Source organism: Podarcis erhardii (genome assembly GCF_964252035.2).
Source record: "Podarcis erhardii genome assembly, chromosome: 3".
Taxonomy (NCBI): Eukaryota; Metazoa; Chordata; class Lepidosauria; order Squamata; family Lacertidae; genus Podarcis; species Podarcis erhardii.
This window is the reverse complement of record NC_138507.1, coordinates 37,333,545-37,347,746: the sequence shown is the minus strand read 5'-3', so window position 1 is coordinate 37,347,746 and position 14,202 is coordinate 37,333,545. Positions and strand designations below refer to the sequence as shown.

General features: G+C 41.0%; 1 protein-coding gene across 5 annotated transcripts in view; it reads right to left on the bottom strand.

The window, feature by feature from the left end:
• The window catches only part of COL19A1 (collagen type XIX alpha 1 chain), a 183,852-nt gene that overhangs the window by 85,289 nt on the left and 84,361 nt on the right, over positions 1–14,202 (bottom strand). For all 5 annotated transcript variants that reach the window (XM_081856878.1, XM_081856874.1, XM_081856876.1 and 2 more), the window contains exons 12-13: positions 12,770–12,814; positions 666–719 (exon numbers count right to left, since the gene is read on the bottom strand). In XM_081856878.1, the coding sequence (XP_081713004.1) occupies positions 666–719; positions 12,770–12,814 (99 nt within the window). The remainder of the gene's footprint in view (positions 1–665; positions 720–12,769; positions 12,815–14,202) is intronic.

Sequence of the window (14,202 nt, the reverse complement as noted above, 5' to 3'; positions counted from 1 at the left end):
ATGGAAGGCGCCACTGGATATAACCCACTGAGATTAAACAAATCTGTTGGGTGCAGGTAAGTAAGGTCCAGTCAAAGGCGACTATGGGGTGCGGGACTCATCTCACTTCAGGCCGAGGAAGCTGGTGTTTGTCCATAGACAACTTTCTAGGTGATGTGACCAGCATGACTAAACCGCTTCTGGCACAACAGGACACTGTGACGAGTGCCAGAGCGTACAGAAAAGCCATTGGGCGCACCATAAATTGGAGCCATAACTAACTTTCTGTGCACGCTCACCACTTCTGAGTGTTTGGTCCAGTGCAGCAAACTGCTCATATCCAGTAAGCTGTAGCAGCCAGTATGCTTGGGCAGACCTGCAGTGCCACCAACCCAACACCGCTGTCACCACAGCCCAGCTGGATGTGGCTGGAGAAAAGTAAAGGCAAGATGGAACTGTGCACATGTACTGGCAGGAGTGCTGGATTGGCTCCATTAGTGTATCCATGCAGCCTCAACCTCACTATGACCCTTTGCCCCTAACCAAGCCCTGTGCAGGTAAGTTGTAGCAACACCAGTCTTAGGGTGTCTCTGTTTCGCCACAGTGACTGCTGCTGACAAGAAGAGTTTACACACAAATAGCAGCTATAATATAAATCACTGAGGATAGGAAAAACATTAACTCACATCTCTTCCAGGTGTTCCATCTGTTCCTTGCGCTCCGCTATCTCCTTTTTCACCCTAGGAGAAAAAAACAAGCAATTCTTTTAACATTCTTCAAAAAGCGTATCTAAATGGAGAACAATTATGGAAAATTTAAAAGAACAATGACCTTTTTCAGTATAATGTGTAACTGCATCGGGAAACTATTGCATTTTATTTATTTATTTTTGCACTAAGTACAGTTGAATTCAGACACATACAGCAAATTGAAAACGTATAGCATCACAACTCAATGGATTCAGCAAGGTTTAGTAATGCTCAATGAATTCAGTTATGTTTAATAACGGAATTCAGAACCAGGAAGGAAAATGCTGCGATAAAAAATACAGTGAAATTTGCTAACTGAATTTCACAGTTAAGAACAGAGAAAATTTCAGATGCAAAAGAACTACAACTGGCATTAATTATTTTTGTTTTTCAACCATTTGTTCACATCCTCCATATTATCACCATCCCAACAACTTTCAACCTGCATCTGACAGAGCCGGCTCTGGTCCATGAAAACTTGTCGGAATAAATTAGCTAGACTTTAAAGTGCCACAAAATTTGTCATTGCTGCTATTATCCTAGCAGCTTTTGCTTATAAAATACTGACTTAAATTGCTATGCCTTCCATGTCATCAGAAGTACCACAAACACAAAAACTGGGAACGGGTGGTTAGTAGACACAAGCTTTACCTACACAGTATTGCAACTGCAATCAAGCCATTATAGGATCAATCTGTAAATTCCCATTCAAAGAAGATAGTGCAGTAACCAAACCCCATAACAGACTTGAACTCAGGTGCAGGGGGAGAGGAAGATAATAACCTTGCTGCAGCAGTTTGTCCTGCTGTGCTGTGCTGATGACCCCTTTTAAAAAATCACGGCAGATGTAGAAACCAGGACTGAAGAGCGGGAGTTCTATTCTTTCAAAAAGTGAGCTAAAATTAAAGAGAAATGGCTCTCCTAAATAATGGGCTATTAATGTGGGGAAAGTGGCAACCGAAAGTGGTGTTTACTTGAAATACACTTTTAAGTTACCGTACCTTCCCCCCTGCCTTTTAGCATACATTGTATTTTATTATTCTGTTTAGATGCTGTTTTATCTTATTTATTTTTGATTTGTGTATAATTGCCTACTGACATTTTGAGGCTTTTCTTTTATGCTCCATATCTTAGTGGTAGAGTATGTGCTTTGCCTGTAGTTCATAATCCCAGCATCTCTAAGTAGGGATGGAAAACTCTTTTGCCCGAAACCTTGAAGAGCTGATGTCAGGCAGTGTAGAAAATACTGAGATAAATGGACCAATGGCGTGGCTCAGAACAATGCCTTTGTGCAAGCATCCCTAAATTCGGCCCTCCCGATGTTTTGGGACTACAACTCCCATCATCCCTAACAGGACCACTGGTCAGGGATGATGGGAATTGTAGTCCCAAAACATTTGGAGGGTTGAGTTTGGGGGTGCCTGCCTTTGTGGTTCTGGCATTTTTTACACTTTTTGTCTTACTGTTTAGCTGTCAATAATTATTCTTCTTCATATGATTTTGGTTAACAGCCAGACAGCCCCATGAATTTTGCACAGTCACCATATGCCATACAAAAAGGAAAACAACTTGGAAGAACCACACTGTTGCCTGCTATCTTACTGCAAAGCAACACATGGAAAATGCAAATTGCAGCGGTGAAGCGTGAAGCATGTTCAAATCCTTCCCCCAAACACCCTTCTTCTGCTGAACAGTGCCTTCCCACCTACCCTTCAATAGCACTGTGGGTGCATACATGTAAGGTAAACATGCTTTTCACTGGAAAAGTGGCAGGTGGTTCCTAAGTCCAGGAAAAAGGAAGGCAGCCTGTTCTGGAGAGGTGGGGGCGAGGGTTGCTGGGGGTGAGGGTTGCATTTCACCTGAAGGATCAGGTGTACAGTGGCCTTAGTGCTACAGGATGTCTTTTAACAGATTGCCAGCAACAACTATTCCTGGAGAGAGATAGCAATTCAGTGGCTGCCCTCGGAGCTGGCCCTCGAAGATGGTATAGAGACAGCAACTGCTGCAAAATACTATGGCCATAGTGAAGGGCCTTTCTGCAAGGGACCATGGGATGCTAGTCCTGAAAGATGTTCCCTGGCTGCCAATACATCACTGAGCATAATTCAAGGTGCTAGTTTTGACATATAACAACCCAAAGGCTCAGGACCTGTTTACCCGTAGAAACACCTCTTTCCTTACTGCCCTGCTTGGACCTTGAAATCAGCTAGGGATGAATGGGGTCAAAGGGGTTATGATCCACCAGAAGGCCTTCTGGCATCCTAGCTTTGGAACATCCTTTCATCTAGGGTTAGGCTGGCACTGATTTTATCCATCTTTCAGTGCCAGCTGAACACCTTCCTCTTCATGTAAGGCCTGTGCTGGAACAGATGTGAAAGATATTGGCTGTTTTTTCTTCTTGTTTTCTTGTATTTTAAATTGCTGTTGCCTACCCTGAGATCATGAGTCTGACCAAACTACGGGAGGCAGTGGAAGACAGGAGTGCCTGGCATGCTCTGGTCCATGGGGTCACGAAGAGTCGGACACGACTAAACGGCTAAACAGCAACAACCCTGAGATCATTTATGATTAAGGGCAGGATAGACATCTTATAAATAAAAAAAACTGTCAAGCTCACGCTTCTCTATTTCACTACAAATCACTCTTTTGCAGCAAAGAATGGGTCTGTCAAATTTTATTACACACATTTGTTTGTAACACTGTTAAGACCCTGAGGTTTTCATCTTTAGGATCAGTTCAGGTGTGTTCACCTTGGTTTAATGAACTATGGCTTATTCAACCAGAACAACCATGGTACTCCCCTGCCTTCTCGCATGCGCTGTTATGAAAGACCTTTGTGGTTTGTTAACCCATAGTTTCCAGTTACATCTGAACTTGGAAACTGAGGCTTAATATCAGATATTAAACCACAGTTTCCCAGTTCAGGTGTAGCGGGAAACTGTGGTTTAAGAAACCCCTGAAGACTTAAATTATTGCATGTGAGGCATGAGGTAAAAGGCACAATACTTATTTCAGAACCAGGCATTAGAGTACAAGCAACCTCTCCATCAACAGTAGCAGCACAGCTAGTTAGCTGATTTTTGAAACACGTCTGGCATGTTCTTAGGTCTTCACTATTTTATAATGGCTTGACTAAAGCTGGTGACTGCTCAGCTAAGCAAAAACTGGCAGCCAAGAGGTAAAAAAAATGTATTATTAATGTCCCTATTGTTGATTATTCCTGTTTTTCAATGTGGGCATTGACATGTATAAATGAGAAGCCTCTAGCAATTACTGAGATCAGTTTCTACTGAGCCACAAACCTGAGGCTGCAATTTGACTTGCATATAGGTGATCTCTGTAATCCCACTACACTCCAGCAGTTATATGGATATATCTATATATATATATATAGATATATAGATATATAGATATATAGATATATAGATATGGTCACAACATATGGCAACTTTTAAGTAGGTGAAATTAAGGGCAGCTATAAAACTTACAACGTAGATTCACTAGGTTCTGAGAATGAATGCTATTCCTGAAAAATGAAAGGGGTTATGTTTCTCTAAACTCCCATATCTACCAAAGTTGAAACTTAGCCCTTTAAAAAGGAGTACAATATCAAAGAAAAGTCTCTATATTATTCATCACTTTAATTATGTTATTGTAACAGTCCAGAACTAAGTCAACTCAACTAAGATGATTTCTGCTCCATGTTCTTAAGTCAAAGCTATTTCTCCAGTGTAAACAATATAGGTGTACTTGACTTCCAGCATATCAGAGCCTAACTAACCCTGGAATTTTCTTCCAAATTTTATGCCTACTACTATATACCCAGTTTAATGTTTTGCAGGCTGGCAAATTTAGAAAATATTTGATAAGTGTTTTTATTTTATTTTGTAAACATTGCTTATGTTCTAATTCTAGAACCTTAAAACTGATGTCCTACAATTGTTGTGGAGTTGCAAACCATCAATTGGGGCCGTCTGAGCTAGAAGAGAGTTGTAGAACCAAGGCTAGTGGCAGCGATATGCCGGGGAAGGGAAGAGAGAGAGCCAGATGGAAATGGAAGAGTGGAAAGGAAAGCAGAGAACAAAGAATAAGGAATCAATTGTTAGAAACTCTGGTTTCATTCAGTGAATATGGTGCATTCTTCTTCCCTTGAAGTCTTTATTATTTCCTTGAGTCTACAAACAAACCCATCCTATCCTTCACTTTTTCCACATTACTGCTCATTACTTCTAAGAGCCCTGCGCCTTTTTATAATTTTCTACTGAATTCCAAGAGTGCCACAAAACAGTTCCAATAATGGCTGGGGGGGGGATCGTATTCATGGAAGCAGCTTTTTGTTGTTGCTGCTGTAGGGGCTCTATCCCCATGTTGCATGGGTCACCATTAACAGAACTGCCAGTCTTACATTACACTGTTCAACACACACACACACACACACACACACACACACACACACCACCCCTTGAGTGTACTTGGCGTTTAGAACTACAAGCACTTCACAAGGAACTGCAGTGAGAAAGAAATGAATACATATCAAGGCCAGTTGGTAAACAGGTGTAACTAGATGGCGAGTTGAATAGAACCATGCCTAGTTCACCATGTGGCAACACTAGATAGCACTGCCAAGTTTGCAACTTAAACTGCCATACTGATGCAAGAGTTCAGGATTGAGTGGCGGCAGAATACACATGGACTTTGTTGCAAGGTGTACATTTGGCAGTGAACAATTAAATGACCACCTTGCTGCGCTGTGCATGGACCCACTCCACTCATATTCTCACCATATCAAAATGGGGAGTTCCCCTGCTGCGCAAGCAACTGAGTAGTTCTCCCCATCCTCTAGCACACAGTCCTCCTCAGCTCATCTCCAAACATCCAGCTTCTGCCACTACCTCAGCTGCTACCTCAGAACTCCATATCCAAATCACCCTGGCCAAAACAAATGCATACACTCAGTGGCTGTTTAAAAGCTCTTTAGAGTCAGGAGAGTGCCTCAGGAGAAGACTCTAGGCCTCAAACTTATTTCCTTACGTTTCCCCCCTACTTGGTGCACACACTCCCCACATGATGATGCCTTCACTATTTCACCTCACTTTCTCCCCATCTTGTACTGACAACAAATTAGAGGGAAGAAAAACACTCCCTTACTTTGCTTTTAAGAGCACTGAGGTAGCCAACATGATATTTGAGAGGAATTCAAGCATTTCTCACGTCGCCTACCAGCAGTCCTTACTAGAATGACATTCACAAAACAAATGCTGCCTATTCTTAACCCTGAACAAAGTAATTGGATAAAAAGTCGTAGGAAGCCATGCTGGTCCATCATGGGGGGGGGGGGGGGATTAAAAGCCACAGTATTCTGATACCTTCATGACCCAAAATTAGGTGTGAGAAACCTGTGGCCCTCCAAATGTTGTCAACTCCAAATCCCATCAGCCTCAGCCAGTGTAGCAATTGGTTAGAGATGATGTGGGTTGTAGTCCCACAATACCTGGAGAGCCACAAGTTCACTACACCTGCCCTAAATTTGCCAACAAAATTACTACTAGTAGTAATCCAGTCATTACTACTAATTTATAAAGGTCCCGCTCCACAAGTCTCTGCCAAGTGAAGCGTGGCAGGTACCTGAACTTGCAAGTTATTTGGGATGCTATGAATAAAGCATAGATTTCCGAAGAACAGGATTTGTCTTCTCACATAGAACCCTTTAAATTCCTACAAATGGTCTTCAGCAGAAAGGTTGCCAAGATGCTGAGAATTTTCATGTACAAATATTTTTATAACAACAATATTTGCAGTATAACAAAGTGCAAGGGGGACACTGCTGAATCCATAAATGAGAGATTTTAAAAACAGATTAGACAAGCACCTGCCTTAGATGTGATTATGAGTAGTGGATGAAATACACGACACTTAAGGTCACTTACAGGCCTAAATTCTATAATTAGCCTTGCATTTTCATGACTGCCAGTTTACAACTCCATATAAATTGGGTCCAGATAACAGTGATAGTCAGTCATTTCCCCTCCAGATGTTTGAATTTAGCAAATTGGAACAGTGAGCTGAAGACACAGGCCTTTAGGCCTTTGTTCTGGTTTGCAGACAGAGATCTGGTATGAAGGCTCTCCAGCTTGGAGGCATTCCCTAGTTGCATTCATGCTGACTGAACCAGACTGCTCCCAGAATTACTGGAAGGATGCTCTCACAGTAAGATGACAAACCTTGAGAATAGAATATAAGTAATAAACAAGAAATGGGGATGCAGACATCTCTCCTGGGATCACATAGCCTTGATCCCCACCCCACATCCCCACTCTTCTGCCTTTTCTGGGATATTTATATCTCCTTTGCAAAACTAAAACAACAGGGAGAGGGTCATATGCAGTGTTCTTCAGGAAGGCATGACCAAAAACGCTTTGGTGACAAACAACCAGAAGAATATAAGAGAAGCAAATTTTGAAAGCGCCTTTACTGCTCACGCAATAGGTCAATAAATCATATTTTAAGATTGATTTCTGATTTCTAGCTGGAGAACATTCGAGTCCTTACAAGAAACAGAAACTAGCCCCATTCCCTTTTCTTTTAAAAGGTAAGTCAGGAACCAATCTTTTCCTGTCAGTAGCTGACAAATGGCATTACTCTCACATAATGCATTTTTAAGACATCAACATTTACTGTGGATTCAGCAGACTGCTACAATTGTTGTTTAGAGACTAGCAGATTCCACACAGCGATTACAACAATGTCAAATGTGTGATGGACAGGTGAGCATGTATTGTAAAGCCTCAGCTTCACAAGCTTCTGATACCAGTGTGACCTCTCAGTTTATATTTCTGCAAGTTCCTTAATTTGTTATACTTCCATTCCAGCCTTCGTTTGAAAAGCTCAGAGCAGTGTACATAGATCTCCCCTGCCCCGTTTTGCTGCTGCAACAAACTTGTAAGGAAAACTATCCTATGAGATAGTGCCTGACCCAATATCACCCAGCAAGTTTCATGGCAGAATAGAATCTGGGTCACCTCTGCCTAAGCCCAACAAGGCAACTATAGGCTAATCCACACTTACCTTTTCTCCGCTCTTCCAGACACAGTCTGCACTTTAAAGCTCAGTGTCCAAGTGGCTTGTTTTGTTTTGTTTTGTTTTGTTTTGTTTTGTTTTGTTTTGTTTTGTTTTGTTTTGTTCCAGAGCTTTCCTCTCAAAACCCCAGTCTCCGTCTGCTCAGAATGAGTAAGAATAACAAAAGCCAGGCTTCAGAGTTTAGAGTTTGCTGGAGTGCGACATAGGACAAAAGGTGGCAGTCTGTTAAAGGCAGCTAGCTGAGGAGAGGGTCAGAGCCATGGCTGATGTCCATCTGAATCCAGAACTACTGGTATGCCTACAGGAGAAGCAAGTCCCTCTTGGGGTGTCAGTGCTGTGAATGCCTCCACTGTAGGCTCAGGTTGTAAATATGTGTCAAAACCATGTATCATAAAGAAACCACAGTCTCTGCTGTGCCTCATTTCCAAAAGGAAACACAAACCCTAGGTAAAGCACTTGAAACACCCAGAATCTTGCATCATTCGGAGATTGGGGGTGGCATGCAACAGTATTATCTACTTAGGTTCTCTATTTTGCAGGAGAGTTACTTCTGGCAGATAAATATCTGACTGATAGACATTTTTATAAGACTTAAATCCTATGCACAATTTCTTCGGAGTAAGCCCTATTGATCACAGTAGGACTTCTTTCCAAGTAAGTATCTATTAAATCGGACAGCATCATTTTCTCAACGAGAAATGGACTTGCTTTTAATTTTGACTTTTCATTTAGAATTAATGAATCTTCTTACCTCCAGTATTTCTTGCAACATGCACTCATAGATGTCTAGGGCTCTGAGAGCAAAGAAGGTAATGCTGTTTCTCCTTTTACATTTTGTTTCAATTTTTATTTTTCTCATCATGTTACACATACCATTATTAAACACTGGAAAATCAATAGCCCACTACAAAACTGATGCACTAGAGGCCACGTTCTTCGCTAGAAATACTTTATTGATTTTATATAGGTCAAATCCTCCCCCCCCCCCTCAATAGACTATTTGCACCTGGATATTTGCTGCTGCAAGTGGAAATCAATTTCTGTTCTCTAATAAACTTAACTTTTTATCGTTCTCAGAACAAAAATAAAGAGCTGCAAGCTGTTTTCAAGAAGGGTATTGCTCACATACAAATAGTAATCTGTATGTTGTGGCACAGTCCCAAATTGGCCACAAGAACAATATTTTACTACCCTGTCCTCTTTAGTTTTTTCTTGTCAGAACATTCTTTTATTGCCAATTATATACATTAATTTGTTTTGGCCGAATTCAGATGTAATGTGCTGCAGGCTTCCATAATTTGCTCTTCTCAGAATAGGGGGTTCCTTACAAGCATGAAAGAGAAATAAGCCCTTGGCCTGAGCTCTGCAGACTTATTTGTCAGAGTAACACACCACACTTGCCAACTACAATACAGCAATATATGTTCTACTGCTACAACACTCTCCTCTTTGAAAAATTATCCTGAACCTTAAAGTGTCCAGTCAAGCTAAGTCATGTTAACAACCATTTCATTAGTTTTGTAACAAATGAAAAACTGAACCAAATGGAGTGTGTTTGGTTCAACTTTCATTCATTGCAAAACAAATGGGTAAAAATGGGTTCACACTCATCTTCAAGTGAGGGAGCTTATCTTCCTTGGCAGAAAATGGTATCTTCTCACCGGCTGTCGCCTGTGATTGGCCCCCCAGCTCCTCTCCTCTCACGACACATCTCCTCCCTCAACCAAAACAAACAACACCACCCCACAAATTAAAAATGGCTCATTCTAAAGATTAGAGACCACAATATTCAAAACAGTTGCTTTGCAAACAAACAGCTTAATATCTTTTTTCTGATCTACCAAGATACTGCCCTGTTTGCTCCCGCACCCCCCACAGGACCATCAGAGCTCTCAGCATTTTTGACCTACCAACATGTTTCCTGAGCAAAACTCCATTATAAGTAAGTGCTAACATATGGTTACTTCAGGTTTTTACAGCTTCTGTTCCCCAGTCTTACATACTTTCAAGAGTGCTGGTTCTGAAAATGTGCAAAAAATGAGAGCAGTTACTGCAGAAAGATGTGGAGAGGACTTAAACTTTAAAGCCAAGAGCTGTCACAATGCAGCCATTCACAAGAACCTTCCTCCGTGAGACGTACTCCGCACAGGTGTTGGCTCACATTAATAGTCACTCTCAGACATCTGTCCACACAAAGCAGATGGTAATAGGCTTAATCAGAGAAGTGCAGCATGTAGGATTGTGTCCAGGATGGCTTCCCTATCCCATCTGTAGGGCAAAGCTGTTTTCTGTTATTAACGCACATCCTTCTGCCCTTGCCCTTTTAATCCATGCTTGGGAGTGCAAAGGGAATCAAAAGGACCTCACTTCACTCCTTTACTTGCCACTGAATCTGATACTGAGTTGGTTTGCATCTCACACTGTGCCAGTTTGTTTTAAACCATGGCTTAATCATGAACTTACCTCCTGCCCCCAGCACAGGATTCCTTAACCCCACAAGGCAATGTGTGCAGCACGAACAAGCCACAGCACACGGCAGTAGTAAGTGATAACTGCACCAATGTTTGTTCTTGGCTTATATCTGGCTTACTGTTTGTGGTTTGCCGTGTCATGCAAACCCAGATCGTAGTTTGAAGCAAACAAGCCACGATCTAGGTTTGCATGATATGGCAAGCCATACTGTGACCTGTGCATCTGTGGGAGCAGGATAAAGCCAGATCAATGGTTTCAAACAGGGATTGGGAACCTGTGGCCCTCCATATATGGTGGAACTATCACTGAGCACTGGCCATGCTGGCTGGAACTGATGAGAGTTGAAGTCTAGAGGTCCACAGGTTCCGCACTACTGATTTCAAAAATCTACAGCCAAGTGTGACACATGAAAGGGGCCACTGCATGGGGGGGGGGGGGAGTGCTGTTTTGGAGCATGGTTGAAAATTCTTAGTGGTTCAATTTCAAAAACGTAGAAAATGTTAGTTCCAAATTCAAATAGAAACTTTTATTTCATGACTCATGATATTGTATATATGGGGCAGGGAGGGGTGGTGGTGAAAGCCCATGTTACAAGTTTGCACTTGCCCCAAAATGATGCTTGGGCCCCAACTGTGTGTAAAATGGGATGTTTAAATTCCCTCAGTGAATAGGTGTTTGACACATTCCTTTCTTCAACCTCTCTCTCTCTCTCTCTCTCTCTCTCACACACACACACACACACGAATGCAAGCGCACACATTTTTGGCTTTCCATGTCAGAGGCAATTCCAATACAATAGTATAATCTATGCACTGAAGGACTACTGAATGTCAAACTCTGTTTAAGCACTCAGAGATTCCTATAATATTTTGGACAACCACAAAACACTTGTTAGAATCAAGACCAAAACCAGAAAGCTATTAGCATTTGTGACTGCACATTTTTTCCAAAGTCTGCATTAGAGTGAAGGAAAACTGAACACAAATAGTGCAGCCAGAGTGTCAGCAGCAGCTGCAGCCATCCCAACCCTGTGTCCAAATAAAATACATTTGTAAGACATAAGGATGCTTTGACACAGCTGCTGGGAAGCCACTTAAAATCATTAAAAGGTTAATTGAGAATTATTTAAAAATAAAAACATGCTCAGATATCATCCAAGCATGTCCCTTTTATCCATCTCACAACTGCTAGAAATAATGGAAGTTGATAGTAACTTTTCTCTTTTTGCAGTATCACTTGCATTCCTAGATGGTCAAAGTTATTTTTAATCTGTTGTATACTTCATTTTTAGAGGCAAAAATGATCTGTTTCAAAGAGGTGCAGTCATCGGACCTGTCTGTGGGTTTCGATCAAATTTCAAAACTTGAAGAGTTACAAGCAGCATTTGTACCCCAGGAAAGTGTCCCCTGGTCCTACACATGCAGGAAAAAATATCAGCTCAAGCCAATCTGCAATAGTAACATCCTAAGCAAATAAAATCTGTCCTAGTCTAGGTGCCACATGCACCAAGCCAACACAGCAAACTTTTTTGTCATCTGAGGGCCTTTAAAATGAAGCATGTCGTATTCAGCCTGTTCCCTATGCTACATCAACCTAAACCTTCTAAAAAATAACCACTAAACATGTCACCTGATCAAATCCAGTTCAGTCACTCAGCCAGCCCCAGGAGTCCATGAAGCAAGGTTGTAACCCAGTGAGAATGGGATGGAGACACAAATAAAACTAGCACCCACCAATAATGCCTGTTCACATGACTACTGTGAATTGTGAGATTGCAGAAATCCCTTTTGAAGCTGATGTTGGAAATCACATGGAGTCCACCATGCATCATGTCTGATGATGGACATGAGATTCCTCTAGTGATTGCAGCTATAGTTGGTACATAATTCTATGAAAAAGGGTTAGCTGGCAGTCCTAAGTGCAAATATACAATAAATTACTGCTGGCAACATCAGTACCTTGTAACATCGGTTACCAAGTGTTTTGTCAAGGCTAGGTTTATGATGAAATATGAACAATGGTTACAAATTCAATTCAAACAGTAAATGTCACATATTTGAAAACAGTTTTCTTATTACTAGACTGAACAGCAGAAGCCTTGCACTGAAGTGCTCTATCAGTGGCCTAGTTCACAATAAGCCATTGAACAAAATATGATTTTTTTTTTTCAAGTTGTAAAAGTCTTTTTTAAAACCTTGGAATGTATTTCATTAGGAAAAGAAGCTTTGGGTGGCTGCCCGAGGCGTGTTTTGTGTGCATTTGTTGCATTACTTCATAACAGAGTACTAGGAGACGATGATTTAAATGGGAATGAGAAGCATGCTTTAATCTATAGTTTAATGTGACATGCGAACTAGGCCGTTATCTTTATAGAAAGTAGGAGTTTTGCATCTGAAATAGTGAGGAATGGGTCTCAGGTGAAGCTAGAAATAATTAAGCCAATATACAGTAATATCAAATAACATCAGTTTATAAAATACAGTATTATTTACCTTTTCTCCAACTTCACCTTTGTCACCCTTCAAGCCATGTTCACCCTGGTTTTGGGAGCAATGTAAGAAGTCAGTAGTATGCAAAACTTCTAAAACAACAATTTCAACACATTGAAGCAATGGATACTGCTTTACATTTCCCCTTTTGTGTTTCTATGTAAGAGGAGGGAAAGCTAATTACTCACTTCTTAAAAGAATTACAGAATATATTTTGACTCATAACAATGACTGAGATGGGGCTTCTAAATATACAAAAACCAAGCCTCAAAGGACCTTCATCCTTCGATGTTTCTGTGTCGCCTTTATTGATGATAATGTTAACGTTCCGAAACATTTTCCTTTTATCAAAGCAGGGAAGCTACAAATATAACAATAAAGGTTTGCATAGAATAAATCGCCATTTTGGATCTAATATCCCCACGACGTACCTGACAATTGCAAGTTTGATCAAAATAGCTTGGACCATCTTTATATTTAACAAACTGAAAATTGGCCTGCAAACCTTCACACTTCCTTATGATCCTATATATTTGAGATGTATAGACAGAACTTACCACCTTACGTCCTGTTAAAGTACTTCAGGGTGGTTATAATCTCCAATAGTTCACTATTTCACTGATCCTATTCCCTTTTCTTGTGTTCTCAATAGTCATATGAATGCCATGCACAGAAACAATCTAACTTAATAGCTAAGATCACCATTTTACTATTCATGGTAGATAAAACACTGAGTGCTATTTCTAGCGGCAGACTTTTTATTAGCAATGGAGTAGCTGAGAGACAGGCATTTTACTGCCTTTTTGCTTGAAAATGGTCATTCAAAATAGCCACCCAAGCTCTTATTTCCTGTAAAACAATGCTTCATTGATAGATCTGAAAAAATAGGGGTTAACTGGAAAAATTCTTATATAGTATAAGCAACAGAGACACATAAAAAGATGCGTGCACACACACAAGTAAAAGAAGTTTGTTTAACTGTTGCAAACCCGGAAAATGTTATAGATTTTAAACAAAAATGCCTACATATATTATAAACATTTCTTGGGCAAATGTGAAGAATTTTTAAAAATATTTTAACAGCACACCCAGTCTTATTGATATGATGTGTTCTTGCAGCAAGTAGAACATATTGCTTATCTAGAGATCTCAAGCTGAGAAAATGTAAATGCATAAGCCTGGTGTAATGGTTCTAGGGGTTGCTCGTGCGTAAACCGGTGCAACACCTGGCTGGGTTGCCTGAGTGAACCTTTTCTGTCCGGACAGCCACTCGCCCGTGGCTGTCTCAATCGCTGGCGGAATCCGTCAGTGGGCATTTCTTGAACTACTTCCAGCAAAGAAGCTCTTTGACGCCTAGTCTCCTCCTACTCTCCCTGCGCGGAAGCCTTCTGTGCAAGGAGGGTGTAGGCAGCGGAGGACCCTTACTCTCCCCGCTG